The following is a 22,966-nucleotide window of genomic DNA, read 5'->3' on the forward strand; positions in this document are numbered from 1 at the left end:
AGCAGGCCTTCCACTACAGGGACGAGTGAAGGCACACTCAGTCAGAGCGATGGCAACGTCCGTAGCACACTATCATTCAGTACTGATTGCTGACATCTGCAGGGCTGCGACATGGAGCTCTCTCCGCACCTTCGCAGCTCACTACTGCCTGGACAAAGCTGGGCGACAGGATTCCTTCTTTGGCCAGTCTGTCCTAAAAAATTTGTTTCCATTGTAGGAACCCAACTCTTCCTACCTCAACCTGCTGTGAATTTCAGGCAGCCTCATCCTTGTCAAACGGCACCTCAGTTGTTGTGCCTGTTGCACATGTTCGGTGCTACTTGGCCTCTTACGTATGACTCAGCCTGTAGATTGATATTCACCCATATGTGAAGACTACCATCCTGCTTGTCCTGGGAGAAAGCAGAGTTGCTTACCTGTAACAGGTGTTCTACCAGGACAGCAGGATTTTAGTCCTCACGAAAACCCGCCCGCCACCTCGCGGAGTTGGGTTCCCTTACGTTTTATTATTTTATTTTTTCCCTCATACTTTTGCTACAAATGAGACTGAAGGGGGACCACTGGTGGCTGCAGGGTTAGTGTCATACTGGGCATGCTCAGAATGCCAGTCAAAGTTCTAGAAACTTTGACAAAAGTGTTCCGTGACAGGGCTCCATCTGATGATGTTATCCATATGTGAGGACTAACACCCTGCTGTCCTGGGAGAACATCTGTTACAGGTAAGCAACTCTGCTTTCCCATCATGTCCAGACTATGTAGCCAAAGAAAAAAATATTCCATGTCTGGCCTGGGCCGCACAACCAATGAGAGTATGTTGCTGCATCGGGCCCGGCCTCGTGGCCTATACGTTCGATGCATGCAGTGGAAGAGAGGTGGCTGCAAGAGGGCCAAAGAGAAGAGACTGCTGCTACCCACAAAATGCACATTCAGATGGGAAACAGAGAAATGTATGAGAGCTTGTGTGAGTAATTACATCTGCGAGAGGTTGTGAGTGTGCAGTACATGTGCAAGAGGTGTGTTTGTGAGCAATAGTTTGTGTGTGAGCGCATGTAAGTGATGCTGCATAGATCCAAGGAGGGTAGCTGTTGCCTGTACATCCCAGGGAGAGAGAGCGAGAGCATGCAAGAATATTCAGAGGAGAGAAGGAGCATGAGAGAGAGTCTAAGTGTGCCTGTGAGAGAGAGGGGGATTGGGAGTCTGCTTGTGTGTGTACCTGTGAGAGAGGGGGATTGGGAGTCTGCTTGTGTGTGTGCCTGTGAGAGAGAGGGGGATTGGGAGTCTGCTTGTGTGTGTGCCCTGTGAGAGAGAGAGATTGGGAGTCTGCTTGTGTGTGTGCCTGTGAGAGAGAGAGAGATTGGGAGTCTGCTCGTGTGTGTACCTGTGAGAGAGAGAGGGATTAGGAGTCTGCTTGTGTGTGTGCCTGTGAGAGAGAGAGGGGGATTGGGAGTCTGCTTGTGTGTGTGCCTGTGAGAGAGAGGGGGATTAGGAGTCTGCTTGTGTGTGTGCCTGTGAGAGAGAGAGAGGGGACTGGGAGTCTGCTTGTGTGTGTGCATGTGAGAGAGAGAATGGGAGTCTGCTTGTGTGTGTGCCTGTGAGAGAGAGAGAGATTGGGAACCTGCTTGTGTGTGTGCCTATGAGAGAGAGATTGGGAGTCTGCTTGTGTGTGTGCCTGTGTGAGAGAGATTGGGAGTCTGCTTGTGTGTATGCCTGTGAGAGAGAGAGGTTGGGAGTCTGCTTGTGTGTGTGCCTGTGTGAGAGAGATTGGGAGTCTGCTTGTGTGTGTGCCTGTGAGAAAGAGGGGGATTAGGAGTCTGCTTGTGTGTGTGCCTGTGAGAGAGAGAGGGGGATTGGGAGGTTGCTTGTGTGTGTGCCTGTGAAAGAGAGGGGAATTGGGAGTCTCCTTGTGTATGTGCCTGTGAGAGAGAGGGGGATTGGGAGGTTGCTTGTGTATGTGCCTGTGAGAGAGAGGGGGATTGGGAGTCTGCTTGTGTGTATGCCTGTGAGAGAGAGGGGGATTGGGAGTCTGCTTGTGTGTGTGCCTGTGAGAGAGAGGGGGATTGGGAGTCTGCTTGTGTGTGTGCCTGTGAGAGAGAGGGGGATTGGGAGTCTGCTTGTGTGTGTGCCTGTGAGAGAGAGGGGGATTGGGAGGTTGCTTGTGTGTGTGCCTGTGAGAGAGAGGGGGATTGGGAGTCTGCTTGTGTGTGTGCCTGTGAGAGAGAGGGGGATTGGGAGTCTGCTTGTGTGTGTGCCTGTGAGAGAGAGAGATTGGGAGCCTGCTTGTGTGTGTGCCTGTGAGAGAGATGGGGATTGGGAGTCTGCTTGTGTGTGTGCCTGTGAGAGAGAGGGGGATTGGGAGTCTGCTTGTGTGTGTGCCTGTGAGAGAGAGGGGGATTGGGAGTCTGCTTGTGTGTGTGCCTGTGAGAGAGAGGGGGATTGGGAGGTTGCTTGTATGTGTGCCTGTGAGAGAGAGGGGGATTGGGAGGTTGCTTGTGTGTTGTGCCTGTGAGAGAGAGGGGGATGGGAGGTTGGTTGTGTGTGTGCCTGTGAGAGAGAGGGGGATTGGGAGGTTGCTTGTGTGTGTGCCTGTGAGAGAGAGGGGGATTGGGAGGTTGCTTGTGTGTGTGCCTGTGAGAGAGAGAGAGATTGGGAGGTTGCTTGTGTGTGTGCCTGTGAGAGAGAGGGGGATTGGGAGGTTGCTTGTGTGTGTGCCTGTGAGAGAGAGGGGGATTGGGAGGTTGCTTGTGTGTGTGCCTGTGAGAGAGAGGGGGATTGGGAGGTTGCTTGTGTGTGTGCCTGTGAGAGAGAGAGAGATTGGGAGGTTGCTTGTGTGTGTGCCTGTGAGAGAGAGGGGGATTGGGAGGTTTCTTGTGTGTGTGCTTGTGGGATAGAGAGAGAGGGAGGGATTGTTTCTGGTTTTCCATTGTTACACTGCATAATACAGTCAGGCTTGTGGTTTCCAGTTCAATTTTTGTTGGTGCATTTCTATTTATAATTTATTGCCTTTCTACTTTTAGTGAGGGTCTGTCTGTGTAATGTTAATTTTTGCTGTGAAAATTGTGGTACTTTTCATCACTGGCTTTTATGGCATTAGGTCATCCCTTCTTCATTTCTATTTTAGCAAAGGTTTTCTCTTTATTAATTTCACCTGATGCAGAAAGCAGTTTTGAATGTTATTGCTGAAAATAATTTTTCATGCACATTTTATTTTCACTGCTTTTAAATATTAGGCGATTCATTTGAGCAAGGGATGGACTTAGCCAATGTTCCCTTTAAGGATTGGGTTGCTGAGAGCATAAAAGTGATAGGATTTTTGCATCAAAGAAAGTAGTGCTCACAGGGTAACGGAACCAAAACTTTTTGTTCACCTGCAAACCAATCCTTAAAAGGAACACTTGGCACTGGGGAGCAGGAGATTGGGATTGGATCTTGAGATGGGGTTTAGAGAGAAAAAGAGGGTTGGGGTTGGTCCTTGGGGAGGGGCAGGAGTACTGTTCAGTATTTCCTGGCATTTTCACAGTCACGTGATCAGTGGGTATGAATATACGTGACATTGTAAAATTTGGTTTGGTGCAGCGTGAGGATCAAGCAAACTTGAAAGTGTGTCCCGATATAGAAAAGGTTGAGAAGCTCTGTTATAAAGCACCAATCAATCATACTGCTGGGTTACCTGACCTGCTCTAAATTGGAGGAGGGCATTTCAACTGTTCTACCATAGGCTGGAAATTTTCCTGCAACACCAGTAGCTTTTTACGGTATAAAGTGATAAATGAGATGGAATGATTCTTCTATGAGGAAAGGCTAAAGAGGTTAGGACTCCTCAGCCTGGAGAAGAGACGGCAGAGGGGGATATGGTAAAGGTTTATAAAATAATGTGTGGCAAGGAATGAATAAACATGAACTGATTGTTTACTCTTTCAAAAATTACAAAGATAGGGGGCAGACAATGAAGTTTCTAAGCTGTACATTTAAAAGAGAAAATATTTTTATTTAATACCTAATTAAGCTCTGGAATCCTTTGCTAGAGGATGTGATGAAAGCTGCATTTAAAAGAAGTTTGGATAACTTCCTGGAGGAAAAGTCCATAAACATTTTTTAAGGTGGACTTGGGAAAATCCTTGTAGCGCTCAATTGCATGGGGCGCCCAGAATTGCAATGGGCACTCAATACGCGTGTCCCTTTTATCCTGCTTCTTCAGGTCGATTTTTTGTTATTTTGCCGAGGGTTGCTGTAGGTGTCTCATTTGTGTGGCCATAGAAACATATTTGTTTTTAATAAAGCCAATATACCTCTTGTTTTTCTCCACCACAAGCAGTTAAAAGTGTCACAATGATACTAAGCAGGAGGGCACACTCATCGCAACACAGAGGACTGTATTTTTCTTAATTTCTCATGGGCCCTTGACTCGCGAATTGTCTTTACTCCACCTCTGGGGCTGGAGTTAAATTTTCCGCATTAAAAAGTGTGTGTTGGGTGCCCAGCGCGTCCCTGCACCGGGAGTTAATAGCTGATAGCCTCATCTGCGTGGAATTTATATGTGATGGGCGCTAATGGCTATTCATTTGTTAGGATGCTGATTTTAGGCTCCTTATTGCATCAGGTGCTAGTGTAGCACGCCCAACCAGAGGAAAACCTGTGTGCTAGGCTGGGTGCACTTTATCGCATCAGCCCCTAAATGAAATTAGCTATACTGCTGAATATCCCCGTAATAGTCGCTGGTTAGCTGGATGAGTCTTATCTGGCTTTTAGAGCTGCTATTGAGCAGGTCTAACTTATCAGAATAACTATGAATGTCATCACTTATCTGGCTAAGTTAACCGGATAAGTAGCTGCTCCCCAATCTGCCCATCACTTATCTGGCTAAGTGGCAACCGCTGATTGCAGCCGGAGTTTAGCAGCCGCCACTTTCCTGGATAAGTCACTAAGTGTCCCCCCGCCCCCCTACACACCCTCCCTCCCTCACCACCCCATCCATTTTATGGCTTCCTGATATTCAGTCACCACCTCTCCTTCCCATCGCCACCCCCTGCCCCCTTGTACAGTTCCTACCCCACCCCGCCTCCCCTATGCGCTTCATCCCCCACCCCCGCGCTACCCCCCCACTTTGTCGTCTCTTGTATATAATTAATTTATGTCCAACCTGGTTAACCACATGTAATCTCATTTAATAACTGTGGCGCCCGTTGGCTCTACAGTAAAGTTGTCACCTTTTAACTTCCTATCCTTCCTCCATCTATCATTGTAATTTCCTTTCTCAGTTGTCTGTAAACCGACATGATGTTTTTTTTTACGAATGCCGGTATATAAAAGTTATAAATAAATAAATAAATAAGTGAGGGTGCTCTGTAAAATTCTTATGATAAATACTCCTGTGAAAGGTGAAGAAGCAGAGAAGCATGACATGGACAAGCTACAGTATAAGGCATTGCCCTTATGGAGTGATTCATATTTTTGCTTAGTATTGAATGTATTATTTGCAAGACAAAGCCAGTATAGGAAAGGAATTCCCTGGAAAAGACCAGTGCAGCAAGTTCACTGTGGAAAAAGTACTCAGGAATGCCTGCATCCCATCTTCGCTCTAGGACCATCTTGCACACTGGCAGTATTTGCATTATCCACTCCAAGAAATGTTTTGCTAAGTAACTAAATCATTGATGTACAGATTAGAGTTGACAACCTATTTAACTTTTGTGTTAGTAAATGATCATTTTGAAACCTGCTCCTGTTTCATTTTGCATAGTAAGGTGCAGTTATCTTATTTACTTTTCAGAATAAAAGATTTTTTCTCTTCTAGGTGTTGGAATTAAGCATTTCCTTTTCAGCCCGCAACAGCAGCTTATCCGACTAAGCAGCACTATCAGCCTAAAAATTATTTATGTGCGGAAAATCCGATTTGTATATGAAGCATAATTCCCATGCACAAACTAGTTTTCTGCGTATGAAACACAATTTATGTACTGAAATCAGGTTTCTGCGCATAAATCCCAAATCTTCAAACTACAGGTATTAAAAAATCTCAAACCACTCCTTCACTTCTATGACTTCCGCTTAGTAGTCCAGTCTTTAATATTGTCCAAACTAGACTACTGCAATTCTCTCCTGTTAGGTCTTCCACTATCATCCATAAAACCTTACAGATGGTACAAAACGCCGCAGCGAGGCTACTCACCAACTCCAACAGAAGAGACCACATCACTCCAATTCTGCACTACCTCCACTGGCTTCCCATAAAAGCTAGAATCACCTTCAAGACATTATCAATGATCCACAAGGATATTATGGGAAGCTCCCACCTACATCTTACCTCGCAACTCCGCCTTCACTCATCAAAAAGACCTATCAGATATAACTACAAAGGTTCTCTACACACTCCCCCGATTAAAACCTCGCTAGCCAAACGAGCATTCTCCACAGCTGGGCCCACCCTTTGGAACTCACTTCCGCCAGATCTTCGACTCGAAACTTGCCATCTAACATTCAAGAAAAACCTTAAAACATGGCTCTTCCGGCAAGCATTCCCGGAATTGCAGGATCATTTCGACACAGGACAAAGAACAAAATAGCGCAATATAAAGTCCACCGCTAACTTAATACCCTCAGGAACATCAGGACCTTATTGCTTGTTTTAAAGTAACTCTACACCTTCTCTGTTCAATACTATGTTTACTGTTTAATGTAACGACCTTATTGATTGTTAAATGTAATGCTACACGTTCTCCGTTCAATACTATGTTTATTGTTTAATGTAACGCCCCCCCGGCGACAGTTGTGTTAAATGGAAACCGACTTGATTTGATATATATATATCAAGAAAGTCGGTATATAAAAACCCTAAATAAATAAATAAATAAATAAATAAAGGACCCTCAAGCCACAAACTGCAGATTCAGACCTATAACCTAACATTGGCCATAGGAACATTTCTCCCTTCTGACTAAGAAACGTGCGTTAGCTTCTGCACCTCTCTGCATTGGGAATTGTATGGAAATGCACAAACATTTGCACACGACTGCTCACTAGCATGTGCATACAGCCATGCACAATAGGGTTCACTGTGATTCTGTAAAACTTAATGGAATGTCTCTTTTCAGCTATAACTCAGGCAAACTTCACCAGTTTGAGCAGCGAAGTAATCTCAAAGTGGTGAGTAATAGACTGCTCTCTAGGGAAAGTGATTATATAATCTGTAACAGTAACATTTTAGGGTATACAAACTGTTTCTAATTAAACTATAAATAGTATGAAACCTGGACAGGTAATAAAGCAATTAGGACAAATCAGAACCATATAAACTCAGTTTCAAACTCCACATTTGGTTCAGATACAAATATTCAAAGGTCTGTATTATTTTCAAATGCTGAATATTTATGTACATCTCATGTTTGAGTCAGATTCAAACTAGGTCAAAGACAATTCTGATCATCTAAATTAACTCAAGAATAGCTGAATTTGGATTGGAACCAGACAGGAGGAGATTCGCCCCATTCCTACTAATGCCAACAATCCTGTAGTAACGATACAATGGCAAAAGAATGATAGTATAATGGTAATTAGAAGGAATCTATATAATAATTCTGAAAGGGGAGTTTCTAAAACTTAATTTAACATCCTAAGTCTTTGTAAAAAGCAGATATATTCCTATGTGAGTCCATGTGCTTCAGAGATACAACTGCAGAAACTGCATGATCTATCTAGAGGCTACCTGAGCATACAACACTGGCCACTGCCTTGCAAGTCGGTGTCTCCGTATTCCCAGAGCTGGTGTGACAATCTGTAAACAGTGACTCTGTTCCTTTACAGGTAATATCAGTCAGCCAAACCGGACCAGTTCCATGTCCAAATGGAGCTCCTTCCAGTGCCTCCAGAGCCATCCCACAGCCCAGTGCCCTGCACACCACCTGAGAGTCCTGTAGAGTCCAGGATGTATCGCACATAGAGCCCCACTGCTGGTTCTGGTATATCTCCATTCTCCCAACACACTTATTAGGGCCATCCATCAATCTCAATCCTAAAGTGCAAAAACAAGCAAACGAAATAAGGTTAATACAACACCTGAATGATGCTGTAACATAAGAGCATAAAAAATGCCATGTTGGGACAGATCAATGGTCTGTCAAGACCAGCATCCTGTCTCCAACCGTGGCCAATGTGGATCACTTGAAAGTACCTGAAAGATCTTAATAGGGAGATCCAGTCCCTCTTGCTTATTCTTTGAATTAAAAGGTGATGATTTGCAAATCTACCTGGTTAATAATTGTTAATGAATCTGTCTTCCAGAAACTTGTCCAAACCTATTTTAACTATTAGCCTTGACAACATCCTCCAGTAATAAATTCCCCAGCTTAATTGTGCATTGACTGAAAGCAAAGTTGTATCCCTGTTCACTTCATCCAATGGAACCCGGCCCAGAGATTTTATTTCAAAGTTTCTAGAACTTCAACTGTGCCTCACTGAGCATGCCTATTATGCTAAAACAACGTGTATCCATGTGGGGACCCCTTTAGTTTTCTACCTTAGCCAACTGCAAGGAGAGGCAGGCGGGTTTGGTGAGGACTGACATCCTGTTGTCCTCAGAAAACATCTGTTACAGGTAAGCAACTTTGCTATCTCCAAGGACAAGCAAGATGTCAATCCTCACAAGTGGGGAAACCTTAGTCATAGAGTGCCCCGAATAAAAACTGGGGAAAACAACATGAAGTACAATGAGCACAACAATATTTGTATTGTCAACAAGCCTTTTTCCATTCCATACTATCTTATCTCCATTACCTCCTATGGCCTGAAGTGGAGTTGGGTTCCACACCTCAAACAAATTCCACAGAACAGACTGGCAAAACTTCCTGTTGCATCAGTCTTCCCTGTTAAACAATGGGAGTGTAAATATGTGGAGAGAACTCCATGTCACAGCTTTGCAGATCTTTTCCATGGGAACTGATCATAGGTAAACCACTGATGATGCCGTGGCTTGGACAGCATGAGCCTTGACTTGGCCTACAGATTCAGGCTTACCTGGGCATCACAGAAGGATATGCAATATACTAGCCAGTTGGTTAATGTGTGTTTGGGCAATGGCTATCCACAGTTTGTTGGTGTCAAAAGAAACAAAAACCTAGGTGGGCTTCAATCTGCTCCAGTTAGAAAGCCAAGGCTCTTTTGTAGGAATTTTTAGTTAAAGGAGACATGGCTCCTTTAAGAAGGGCTCACATTCTGTTCCTAGCCCTGGCTCTACCTGCTGCAGTTTGCTGGCGAGCTGCAAGGCAGGTCTCTCCTATGCAGTGCTCTGTTTTAGCCCTGCTCCAGTGCCAGTAGTTGCTCTATCTGCTGTTGCTTCAGCTTCCTCCTCATGGACTGCTCCTCTCTCACTCCGGGACAGCTTCCCTTCCATTGTCCTTCTCTGGTCTGCTGTCCAGTGTTGTTCCAGTTGCTCTTTTGTACTGCCCTGCTGCTCTTTCAGGGTTGGCCCCGTCAGCTCCATCCTTTTGAGGAGCAGACATTCCTTTTTGCACCTCCCAATCATTATCTCGTTCCCATGGTTCCCTCTCCACCAGCCTTTCTGATCCAGCTCAGCGGGGAGAGACACATGGCAGCCAGATTTGGGCAGCACTAGTGACACTACCACTTCTGCGAGGACCTGCCTGTGAGAATGTAGCCATGGCTCTTTCCTGGTGAGGGGCCCACATCCTATGATAGCTGAAGGCAGGGTGAGTGGCCATGTGAGAGCAGCAAGGACATTTTTGGACTCACAATAGCACCGAAACTTCTCCTTTTCTTGCCAGCCCTACTCCCTCATCGCCAACTTTTCTAGCTCCGCAGTAGCTAGAGCTGTGGAGCAGTGAGGACTTCATCGGGTGTAATCACACCCCAGCAACTATCTCCAGTTGGCCCTTTAGCTTAATGGCAACAGGGAGAGAGAGACAGCAGTGGTAATGACAGCTGTGCTTCCCAGTGGGCCTGCTCAACTTCTGAGGTGCTGGTCTTCCCTTGTGTAGGGCAGAAGGTTGCTGGGAAAAGGACTTCCTTTTCCCTTTAGTCCATTTCCTGTCTGGGTACAGGCCATGTCACCTCCACTGGGTACAGGCTCCTTGTTAGACATGGGCTGTGTTCTGGTGTTGTGAACACCACCTTCTGGAGTGACTCCAGGGGGAGAGAGATAGGGATGGCTGGAAAGTCTCTGATGGTGGTGATAGTGGAGCAGTAAGGCTAGAAGCAGTGTCAAATTCCAGGCTGGGTCAGGGCAGGCAGCAGGCAAACAGTGTCAAGGTCCAGATTGGGACATGGCAGGCGGCAGGCAAACAGAGTCAGAGTTCAGGCTGGATCAGGGCAGGCGGTAGGCAAACAGAGTCAGAGTTCAGGCTGGGTCAAGGTTCCTAGTGGCAAGGCAGAGAGCCCGAAGGCCACACACACACACACACACACACACACACGGCAGGGCTGAGGGCCCGAAGGCCACACACACACACACACATGGCAGGGTAGAGGGCCTGAAGGCTACACACACACACACACGGCAGGGCAGAGGGCCCGAAGGCCACACACACACACACACACAGCAGGGCAGAGGGCCCGAAGGCCACACACACACGGCAGGGCTGAGGGCCCGAAGGCCACACACACACACACGGCAGGACTGAGGGCCCGAAGGCCACACACACACACACACGGCAGGGCTGAGGGCCTGAAGGCCACACACACACACGGCAGGGCAGAGGGCCCGAAGGCCACATACCACAGTAATGCAAGACAGAAGGCCCATAGGCTACACACACACAGTAATGCAAGGCAGAAGGCCCATAGGCCACACACAGAAGGCCCGTGGGCCCACACACAGAAGGCAGAAGGCCCATAGGCCACAGACAGCAGGCAGAGGGCCTGTAGGCCACACACGGAAGGCAGAAGAGGCTAGAGCAGGGAGCTCAGATGAGCTTGATGCCGAAGCATCGATGGACATGCTAAGCAGGGTTATAAAGGGAAGTGTGGAATATAGAGAAGACAAGGAGAACCAGCCAGGGGAGCATGCTCATGGGGGACCTCTGGTGGTGAGGCGGCTGCACAGCAGCCATGGTCGTAACACTACCCCCCCTTCAAGGCCTCCTCCTCCTGCTGGATCCCAACCCTGCAGGGAACACTGCGTAATGGCAAATCCAAAGTCCTTCTGAGATGGTGTGTCAAACATAATCCCTTCCTGGGATGGCAGAGCAATGCTAAGTCTGTTCAGGGTGAAACCCCCCCAGGGGCGAAAAGACAGTCTCAGACCCCTCCTGGGGCAGTATGGCAGGCTCAGACCCCTCCGGAGGATAGTGCAACCAGTCCAGGCCCTTCCTGTGGCAGCTGTGCAGGCTCAACCCCCCCCCCCCCACCGAGGCAACACGGCAGGCTCAAACCCCTCGGGGCGGGAGGGCAGGGTCAAACTTCTCCTGGGGTAGAAAAACAGACTCAAGCCCCTCCAGGGGCACAGCGGTAAGTCCAAACCCCTCCTGGGGTGGGAGGACAGGTTCCAACCCCTTCCAGGGCGACACGGCAGGCTCCAACCCCTCTTGGAGTGGGAGGGCAGGGTCAAACTTCTCCTGGGGTAGAAAACAGTCTCAAGCCCCACCTGGGGCACAGCGGTAAGTCCAAACCCCTCCTGGGGCGGGAGGACAGGCTCAAGCCCCTCCGGAGGCAGCAGGGCAGGCTCAAGCCCCTCCGGGGGTGGCAGGGCAGGCTCAGGCCCCTCCGGGGGCACAGCAGTAAGTCCAAGCCCCTCCAGGGGCGGCAGAGCAGGCTCAGGCCCCTCCGGGGGCACAGCAGTAAGTCCAAGCCCCTCCAGGGGTGGCAGGACGGGCTCGGGCCCCTCTTGAGGTAGAGTATGACATTCAGAGATGGCAGAGTACTGAAGTCAGTGTGCGTTGTTCACCAGTTATGGGAAGTAGTTATGTTGGTGTGAAAGGAGGGTAAAGGACAGGGTAAATGAGGACTGACTCTTAAACTCCAGATCATGGTTTCCTGGTTCTCTGGTGTGGACTTGCAGGTTAGTGAAGACACAGGCAGTGTTAGAAGGTCTTGGGAAGGTGCTCGTTAGTCGTGACTGAGGAGCAGCTGTGGGAAGCAGAGCTCTATTACGTTTAATTAGTTCCCTCTGCTTCTGAGACTCTAGCGTGGAAGTCAAGGAAGCCTTTTTTATCAGGTGAGTTTTAGGTTTTTCTGAAATATGACTTGCTTTTTGGTTATAAGCTTTATGAAATGATGTGCTGGAATTCTCTGTTTGCAAACTGCCAGTGGTAAAAACATTCTTAGTTGGGCCAGTAGCAGGACATAGTGTAAAATAACTGGCTGAGGTATCTAGAGAAACAGATGGCCCGTTAGCTGTGCAGCAGGGGCAGGGTTTGCCTGGAGGCAAAAGGGACGGAAGGCAAGAGCAGGTCCACCATCCTGGTCTAGGAGCAGAACAATTTAAGCATTGCTGGTAGACTGAAACATTCCTTTTCAGACAGCTGCTGCAAGCCCAGTGTTCCTGGTCAGAAAGCTGACAAGCTAAACAGTTCTGGTAAGATGGATAATTTAGGGTTTGACAGTAGGTGCAGGTAAAAAACCGTGGAGACTCACCGTCTGCATACAGAGTCCTTTCTCTCTCTCCAAATGTGGATGGCTTCGGCATGCTGTTACGCTTGGGCTGTGTTCTGGTGTTGTGAACACCACCTTCTGGAGTGACTCCAGGGGGAGAGAGATAGGGATGGCTGGAAAGTCTCTGATGGTGGTGATAGTGGAGCAGTAAGGCTAGAAGCAGTGTCAAATTCCAGGCTGGGTCAGGGCAGGCGGCAGGCAAACAGTGTCAAGGTCCAGGCTGGGTCAGGGCAGGTGGCAGGCAAACAGTGTCAAGGTCCAGGCTGGGTCGGGGCAGGTGGCAGGCAAACAGAGTCAGAGTTCAGGCTGGGTCAGGCCAGGCAGCAGGCAAACAGAGTCAGAGTTCAGGCTGGGTCAAGGTACCTAGTGGCAAGGCAGAGAGCCCGAAGGCCACACATGGCAGGGCTGAGGGCCCGAAGGCCACACACACACAGCAGGGAAGACAGAAGGCCTGAAGGCCACACAACACAGTAATGCAAGGCAGAAGGCCAGTAGGCCCACATGCAGAAGGCCCGTAGGCCACAGACAGCAGGCAGAGGGCCCGTAGGCCACACACAGTGGACAGAAGGCTCGAAGGCCACACACGGAAGGCAGAAGAGACTAGAGCAGGGAGCCCAGATGAGCTCGATGCCGAAGCATCGATGGACATGCTAAGCAGGGTTATAAAGGGAAGTGTGGAATATAGAGAAGACAAGGAGAACCAGCCAGGAGAGCATGCTCGCAGGGGACCTCTGGTGGTGAGGCGGCTGCACAGCAGCCATGGTCGTAACACTCCTCCTCCACTTCTAGCAAATGTCCCCAGGGCCTCCACGGACTGATTTCAGCTGCTCCTGCTCCTGGTAAGTGGAACATAGATTTTTTACTCCTTCCCCATAGCCAGGACTGGGTGGCCATCTTTAGTCCATTAGTCTCTTTGGGGGATTTTTCTTCATTTTTTTTCCAAAGCGCAGCACGATTGTAAAACATCACCTGTTTCTTCTTTGGTAACACATACTTTCACATCTCCACCACACTTGAGCCTCAAGTTGCTAAGCGCCATTTTATGTAACCCTTTTCTTTGAAAAGGCATCTGTCTTCAAGGAATCACAACAGAAATTTATAGGTCTGGCTGTCTTCTCTGATTTTCTTCACTCCCCTCCTTTATACCCAGGGTGTGGGTCCTTTCTTTCTATGGGGGAAAGCTGCTGCTTATGGCTCAGACATGAAGGTTTTCCTTTACAGTGAGTGTCTGTTACTGTTCTGTGGGTGGACCCTTGGACCTAGGGGGAGTTGTCGCCACCTGTGGGGAGGAGCCCCACAGGTCCACAGCATCGGTAGGCGAGGCTGAAGACTAGCAGAGACCCCGTTGGCCCCCCCCCCCCCGCTTCACCACTACCAGCCCGCGTTCCCCTCAGGTTGAGCCCCTTGGACTTACGTGGGGCCTCCGCAAAGATGGAAGTCCAGAGAATAGGCGGGTAGCACAGTTCATAGACAAGTCCAGGCAAAGGTCGTGGCAGGTGGCATAGCTCGTAGTCGGTGTCCAGGCAAAGGTTGTGGCAGGTGGTGTAGCTCGTAGTCAAGTCCGGTCTGATGTCAAAGCCAAAGACAAGCAGAAGAGATGAGGGGGTATGGGGTTGGTATTATGATAGTACTTTTGATTGTTCCTTTGCTATGTTTTTGATACGTGGGAGTACATTGACTCTGTTGTTTTGCACTGTATTTCCTCTCTACTCCATGTACTAGTGGTTGTTCTTCATGTTCTATCATGGACTTATTATTGCGTTACATTATGTATATGTACTATCTTTCATTCAATAAAAATTATAAATTAAAAAAAAAAAAAAAAGAAGAGATGAGGAGGACGGGCATGAAAAAGGAACTCGGGACAACACGTAGATCGCAGGAAGTGAGGAGACCTGTTGTCAAGGCAAAGGCTGGAAGCCAGATCCAGCCCTAAATACTGTCTCAGGGATGATGTCATCAGGGAGGGCTGGCAACATTTCCCTGCTGCGGGCCTTTTAAGAAGGGGAGGAAGGCGCGCACGTGCACCTAGAGTGAGGCCCCTCGCAGGAAGAGTTTGGCGGCATCCGAATCGTGAAGAGCAAAGGACCAGCGGCATCAATGGGGCTTGTATCAGGGAGGCGGACCGCGAGCGGGGGTGGCACTGCGCGTTGGCAGCAGCTTCCTGACCCCGCCACATAGCAAAATTGGGTAACAGAAGGCGGCCGCAGACTGCCGTGGCCGGCAAGCACAACAGTTACCCTGCTGATGTGATGTGATGTGCTGCTAGACTGGGACAAATGAGCAGGACACAGAACTGGGTGTTCAAATAATAATTTACTGATTCTTTCAAAATGTAATCAATGTCTAACTCGTGAATGAATTGACTCATTGCTGGGTGATTCTTCTCTCTCTGTATGGAGTGCTGGCTCAGGTTCCTGGAGTGTTTCCTGACTTGAATGTATAAGACGTTCAGTCTTTGGGGGAAAACCCTATACTGTATGGGGTCCCCTTAATACAATACACGATCCGTTGTTCTTCCAGTCACCCAGCCTGCACCTGTTTCCTCTCTGAAGGAAGGGACTGCTGGTAAAGTTCCAGCCCCAGCTCCAAGTCAAGAGGGGTGGACAAAAATACCTCCTGCCCAAAACAAAATTAGCAAAACCTCTTACTGGACAAAAATCTTTTCTGCATGGAAACACTGTCACTGTAGATCTGTCTCCCTCCTAGGCCTACAGATCCAGGGAAATGCCATCTCCAAAAGGAGCAGACTTCCACTCCAGAGTGCTTCTCTAAATAGGGAAAAATATCTTTACTTTAAACAGAGGCAGGGAATGCACAGAAAGGAACTAACCTCCCAAAAAATATATCTAGTGAGGGAGTAGGCCTGACTCTAAAGAAAATCTCTGCAAGCTCTTCAGTCTCCAAAAGCTAAAGTCAAAAGCCAGGTGCTCTCTTCTCTCAGTCCCAGCCTCTGGAGGAGGAGCTGAACTCATGTCAAGGAACTAGGTTCCAGCTTGTAGTGGGCCACAATCGATTTGATGGCTATCCAGCTAAAGGTAAGCCTATAACTTTAGGTGAGTATCATTAGTAGAAGGTGCCAGTCTCCAAGCAGATCCATCTCTAAAGGCCTGCAGCTTCTGCATGCCTGACAGGAGCCTATAGATGGGGAGGGAGGCGTTCAAGAAAAAATAAGTTCAGCAACTCCTCCAGTGTGGAATGAAATCCTACGGAAGTAGTATAAAATCAGCCTTCATACAGACCCCTCTCGGGCCCTAAACCAGATGAAGGAAACCTGTCAATCCTTCCATCTACTGCACATCTTGATGGGTGTTTTCGGTTGCCCTGTTCTGTGGTTCTATTTTTAATATCCATCTGTACAATACAATACCTCCTAGCAATGTGCTACTTTACATATCAGTGTCAGCAGTAAACATTTGTCTGCTTTGTGTAAATTGTCTTTTGAAAATATAGCAATAACTAGGAGGACTTACAGCTGGGAAACCTCTCATCCGAGATGTTGGCAAAGGAGGGCAGGTTAGAAGCTCCGTTTTTCCATCTTGAGAGCGGTTCCACCGAATCACCCCGAAACCACACCCCGGAGTGACGTCACAAGGAGGGGACGGGACGCTGTGATAAATTTGGGTCAGCTGCGGCGAAACACCGGAGGACTTACAGCTGAGAAACCTCTCATCCGAGAGGTTGGCAAAGGAGGGCAGGTTAGAAGCTCCGTTTTTCCATCTTGAGAGCTGTTCCACCGAATCGCCCCGAAACCATGCCCCCGGAGTGATGTCACAAGGAGGGGACGGGACGCTGTGATAAATTTGGGTCAGCTGCAGCGCACAGCCGCCGGCGCGCAGCCGAAGCCGCGCACCCCTGGGGAAAATTTTTTCCTTGGAGATTTTCCTATCTCTTTGGGTAGAAAAAGAAAATCCAAAGTTTGGACATCTTCACCAGCATCCATGGAAACTAGGGGACCGATGGATCAACATGTAGTAAGGCGGGTAAGTCAAGCATCCCGCAATACTATTCCAGATATTTCATTTTCTTCTGGAGCCTCTGAAAGCCCTAGCCAGCAGTCACAATCTCAACCGCCTATAGAGGTGAAGCTCCCTATTGAACCAGGTCTAGAGACGGTAGAAACAAGTGTGATAGACCCACACCTTACAGGTGATGGGGACTTAAATGAGATGGGTTCTATTGGGGAGGCAGGACTACAGCTATCTAGTTTTGCACCCATAGACCCGCAGAATATAACTCTGGTTGATGTGTGGAAGGCTATCAATGATCTACAGAAGGTTATGACTGGATTTATGTTACAGACTAATAAAGGGAATGTTGAAATGAAAAATGTCTTACATATGCACGATAATCATTTGAAACAACTGGAGGAAGCAGGAAAGGTCACTACAGGGCAGATAACAACTTTACAGACAGTAAATAATTCCTTTATAAAGGATAGTTTGATTAATCATAGACAGATAGAGAGTCTGGAGAATGAGAATAGGGCAAAGAACTAAGGTTTTTGAACTTTCCCATGACCAGACTCCTCTCTGCCACTGAGTTATTAAAAAAATATCTTAAAGAGAATTTGGCTATATTAAATGTAGAGGACCAATCTATTTCCAAAATTTATTATGTACTGAGTTCAAGGGTTAAGAGACAGGAAGGAGAAGAAGGGATGGACAGTATACAACAAGAGTCCCCAAATTTAACCTCCTTCCTGGAATCATCTATAGATGACATTCCACAAAGAGCTACGCTTTTAGTAACCTTCTGCAGAGAGAATGATAAGGTTAATATTTTACAGAAATACTTCAGAAATAAGGAACTTCTATTTTGTGGACATAAAGTCCAAGTATTTCCAGATGTATCGCGATCCACACAATACAGGAGGAAGCAATTTATTTCATTGCCCCTGTAAATGTTTGGTAATTTACCAAAAGAATAAATTCATCTTTCAGGATCCAACACATCTGGAAGTCTTCTTGGCAGATAAGGAAACGGGTTGAGTTATAATGTAACTGCATTTAAAAAAATAATCCAGCAAAATGTTATTGTTTAGATAAACATTTTCTTGTTGGTAATAATTTGATTTAGATCCTCCCATCTAGAGGACTATAATTTGTAGTGTTGCTGATAAATGCTTATAGATTGTTGATTGTATTATTTTTCTGTTCAAACGCAAATTGTTCCTTGATTTTTTGCATATTTTATAATTTGTAAAAACTCCAATAAACTATAAATAAAAAAAAAAAAAGAAAATATAGCAATAACTCAGTCCTGTCCCTGCTTCACACTAATAGATGGGACGGGCACACATTTTGCTGGTGACATGTAGCAGGTATTCTAGGTGGATCTCTTTTTTTTTTTTTTAAATTTCCAGTGAAGTCTTGACTGTAGGTGGCAGCCTCCTTTATCCAATTCTAGCCTTTAAAAAAAAAAAAAAAATTCCAATTATGAACTAAATGTGGCCACACAAAGTCCTCCAGGCCTGGTGTCTTGTCAGCTGCTCTTCCATCATCTTGCACCTTGGTGGAAATGTGCTTATAAACCGTTGTACTGAAGTCCTGTGTACCATATGGGTCTCTCCGCTGATTACCTAACTAATTTTAGCCCGATAATTTGTCCACTTGCCAGATTTCTGAATATTGCTCTCTGAGAAAATTCCCTCCTACCGGCCTTTCTCCATATGAAACATCCCAAAAGTTCTCAGAGTGACAATGTGTATAATGTTTAGAATTGCAATTCACTAAGATGTACAAATTAAAAAGAAATTAGCCAGGAAAAGAAGGTGGCAGCAAATATTGCCAGTTTCATCCTTCTACCCCAGCACTGCTGGCCTACTCTAGGGATGTGGCTTCATTTCTAAACCTGAAAATATCAGCATTACTCATTTGTGTCAATTTTGCATCTGAAATAAGCTACATAACCAAATTTCATTATGTGGCTTGTGTCGGTTCAGATGCCACTCTCCTGCCTACCCTTCAGTATGGAGCTCTCCACACTGCTCACTCATCCACCCACCCAAATAGTATAAAATAAGTTGACTTCAGCCTTCATACAGACCCCTCTCACCCCCTTCTGACCTTAAAGTGTTCCTCTCATACTCGTCGCCTGCCTTCCCAACTCTATCCTTCCGTGCAGGATCTCCTCGGCCTCCTCCACCCACTGAACTCACCGGGATCCTCTTCATACTGGATCCACCCTGTCTCCTGCTCGTTTCGGCCTTCCCCTCAGCTGCAGGAATTGTCTCAGGCCTACCTTTTCATGCCATGGCCTCGGGCCTTTTCCCTTGAGGAGAAAAGCCCCTGCAGGATCATCTCCATACCGGAAGGGTCTCCCAGGCCCCACCAGCCCACGGGTGCCCCGTTCCTTGCTCCCCACATCCTGGAGGATCTTTTCTCTCCCAGCTCCAGCTTAAAAAGGGCAAACTCTCACCAAATGGACCAGAATTTCTACCTTCCTGGGACACATCTCCCACCAATGACATCAGCCCACCACTCTTAAGGAGACCGACTCATTAAACCCCTCATTCAGACATATCACACTGATCTGCCCCATGCCATTAAACCCCTCATTCAGACATATCACACTGATCTGCCCCATGCCAAAAGCCAGCTAGTGCACATTCAGCACTATTACAGATTCAAAAATGTGAAACTATTTATAGATAAAACATTAAATACTGAGAATGCTGGACTCTCCGCCCCCAGAATTTCTTGTGCTGCTAAATTAAAACAGGACACTCACTTTTTGAGGGGGGGGGGTGGTGGTCCCCCTACACTACCATGGCATTTTCAGAGCTGTGCTGGAGCAGGGACTCCTGATGTTGCCTGCTTTGTTTTATTTTTCTTTAAAGTAAACAAACTTAAATGAAACAAAGTAAACCAGAAATGAAACGAGAAAGTAATGAAAAATAATTGCCAAATTTGTCATTGCACAGCCCTAGCCTCATCCTGCCTCAGTCTGAAAATGGAAGATGGCACTGGAAGGAGAGAGAGAGAGGGCAGACAGCCTGGTAATATCCTGGAGGAACTGAAAGAGCAGACCAGTCTGGTACTCTCTCCATGAGACTGTACTCACCCACAAACTGTGCTGCCGCACTGTGCGCTGACGTCTGCGCCGGTCCTACCAACTTCAGTTCATACTGGCAGGTGTATCTTACTGGATCCAAGGCGGGCAACCCCGTCACCCTGTGCACTGCCTGGTTCTCACTCCTCCTCAGCTTCTGCACTGCGAGGGGTTGCAATTCATTCACTTTGTAAAAATAAACCGTGACGTTTATGTCAAAATCGGGGATGGTGCAGGTAAGTTCCAGTTCATTTTCTCTCGTAAGTGCATCGTAGGAGGGGGACAGAGAGAGTGTGGGTTTCAGTAAAATTCCTGTAAAGAAAGAGAGAGGGGGCCATTCAGTCAGTGGAAAGACGCCAGCCTCCATCACAAGCTAATCCACAATATAATCTTCTCTGCTTCGCATTTCCTGCCATCTTACTCATGCAAATACTTCTAACTCCCACATATCAAAGACTTTCACAGTTTTCCAAAGTATTGTGAGCACCTCCACTAATTACATTGTTGGATCCAATTAATTGCCTTCCTTTTGTACAATGTGTTTGGTTCTGCTGCAGAGTTATGCTGTAAAGTAAGTATGACTTTCTCCCTGGCGCCACCCTTCTCTAACAGATAAAACCAGTGTGCTTGGGAGAGGAAACAGGCACGGCCTCAGTGCTCTGAAAATGGGTCTCAGTACTCTTTACCCCATCCCCTAACTGGCAGAGCGTGGCTACAATTTCAGAAAGGACTCAGCTGCAAAGGGGGCAATGTTCATACCCTGTCCGATTGGGTGCAAAGTCTTTTTACCCACAAACTTTGCACCAAATTTCAAAAGGAAAAGCACTGCCTACTTTCCCTTTGAAACTGCTACAGACACAATATGTCAGTGGTAGGGATGTGCATTCATTTGAAACGACATTTCCTATTTTATTTTTATTACATTTTCAAAATGGAATGAAAGGAAAAAAAACAACAAAAATGTTGTTGGTTTTGTTCATTTCGTTTTAGCAAAAAAAAAAAAAAAGGTGTGCCTTGCAGAACCACAGCCTGCCCTGGACCCTCCTCTGATCGCTGCCTCCTCCTTTCCTGACCAGGAATCAACCCAACCACCACTCAGCCCTCCTGTGCATCTGGAACTGACCCTTGCTTTGGCTGATTACCCTCGGACGGATACCCTGGCTTTGACCCTTGCACTCCATAAGGGCACTCTCTTTGCTGCCCGGCATCATTATGAGGACTATATGAATGAGGCAGAGGGTGAGTGGGCATTTACATTGCAGACGATCCCACGGGAGGGATAAATCAAGCCTCAGCATCATTTTGGGAAGGGGAAGGGAGAGGTCAGAAGCGGCTATAGGGCAGGCTGTAGGCTGGTGGGGCAGTCACAATTTAGACTGTGGTACTGTGAGACAAGCCATGGCCTGCAAGGCTCCCTGGTGTTTTGGAGGGGTTCCATTTTTTGGGGGTTTTAAATGTTTTGGTTTTTTTTTCCTAACAAAACTAAATTTTTAGGGCTGCGCATCCCTAATCCGTGGACTTTTTGCACCTGCGTTTTGTGCGGGGGTTGAAGTTTTATGGAAATGAGCGAGCATAAATTTGAAAACACAATCTAAGCATGTTATTTTCTGACCTTGCCCAAAACACACCCGCAGGAGCGCCTCTCCAAATGCACCTGAAAGTCCACAAAGCACAGAACACCACATGCACGATTTGCCGGATGGAGAGAGACCAATATTCAGGGAGCCAATCTGCCTGCGGAAATTGCTTTGAAAATTCCCCTCAAAATATTTCAGCTAATGAAAGGGAAATGTTACTACTCATGTGTACTTATGAAATATTTCTTAACATAGTACCGGGATGGTTTTATTTTAACACCTCTTTTATCTTTATGCTACGGCAAACTGCAGAGTCAAATAGGAGGCAAAGCAAAGCACTTACATGAAAGTCAAGGTCAAGAGGCCTTGGTTCACTTTCTAGACAAAAAATCTGCTTATGGTAGATGAGAAGATGCTTTTTGGCGCATGAGGCAAGTGGAACTCGACATCTGATTACCTGAACAGGTGACGTGGGCAGTAATCCAGCGTGGGCAGTAATAATTGCTGATAGTTTTGCTCTGGCAGTCGGCCAGCACAGATTCCGTCCCGTTACAGGAAACATCAGCCAGTCTAGGAGAAACATATTTAATTGCAGACCAAGACCGCTGTGGCACTGACAGAGCCACTCCACAGCCCAACATGTTGCACACCACCTGAGCTTCTGGTAAGCCCCATTTCGGGCTGCACACTGTGCCCCATTGGTTACCTTGAGACACCTCCACTCTCCCGTTGCAGTGATTGGTTCCACCTGTCACTCTCACAACTGGAAAGAGGAAAGAAAGGTAAAGTGAGAAAGTGAGCTGGAAGTTACAGGGGCCAGCAAAGACCAGCAGACTCAAAGCAAAAAGGGCTCCAGTCTGCTTTCCATTTATATTCATCTTGACATCATATCTATTTATTTAAAGGGATTTACAGTAGTAATTTCTTTGAGAATAATTGGTAATAAATGTTAGCATTATTTATTAAAAATATTTTTCTGGGACTGGTGTTCTAACTGGGCAGATCTGCCTATGTAGTGTAGGCCAAATAGTAGAGGATATTCAACTAGCAAAGGCTTTATGACTGCAATGTATTAATATCAATATAATAGACTCACAAAAGGTGAATAATGAGCAAAGTTCTTAAATTGTCATATTAATTTCCCAATAGAACACTCCAATGTCTCAAAAAATATAATTAAGGAGAAGGTGGTAGTTTCATATCATATCTGTTACCGGTTACCTTCAAAGTTTTTTTATTAACTAACCACCATCCTCCAAACAAGTTTTTTTTATATATATCTGTGCATTACAAAACCTCTTCTCATGAAGTGTTAAAAATAAAGCCGTGACAAAAATAATCCTTCATTCAAAATCAATGCTATGAAGACACGGTTTCAAAACTTTATATTCAATTTCAAACACAGATTTATCAAGCTATTGACCTATTGCCTCTCTAACTCCCCTGGTTAAAATAATCAAATCAATAGTACTTCATGAATTAAATGACTACATAGACGAAAAATAACATACTGCATCCAGATCAACACAGATTCCATGGAGGGCACAGTACTGAATCACTTCTACTCTCATCCTTTGACTCCATAATCTGTGGTTTCAACTCCAATATAGACTACATTTTAATATTTCTCAATATCTCCTCAGCTTTTGATACTTTAGACCACAACATCCTTTGCACTATTCTTCAGCATATTGGCATCAATGGTACAGTCTCCAATGGTTCAAGTCATTCCTATCTCA

The 22,966-nt window shown here is 46.5% G+C and overlaps 1 protein-coding gene across 1 annotated transcript in view; it reads right to left on the reverse strand.

The window, feature by feature from the left end:
• Window positions 1-22,966, reverse strand: part of LOC115099919 (scavenger receptor cysteine-rich type 1 protein M130-like) — a 152,601-nt gene that overhangs the window by 54,194 nt on the left and 75,441 nt on the right. Inside the window, exons 5-7 of the mRNA XM_029617927.1 lie at window positions 21,685-21,990; window positions 19,663-19,962; window positions 7,700-8,005 (exon numbers count right to left, since the gene is read on the reverse strand). Coding sequence (XP_029473787.1) covers window positions 7,700-8,005; window positions 19,663-19,962; window positions 21,685-21,990 — 912 coding nt within the window. The remainder of the gene's footprint in view (window positions 1-7,699; window positions 8,006-19,662; window positions 19,963-21,684; window positions 21,991-22,966) is intronic.

The sequence above is a fragment of the Rhinatrema bivittatum genome, chromosome 10, assembly GCF_901001135.1.
Source record: "Rhinatrema bivittatum chromosome 10, aRhiBiv1.1, whole genome shotgun sequence".
Taxonomy (NCBI): Eukaryota; Metazoa; Chordata; class Amphibia; order Gymnophiona; family Rhinatrematidae; genus Rhinatrema; species Rhinatrema bivittatum.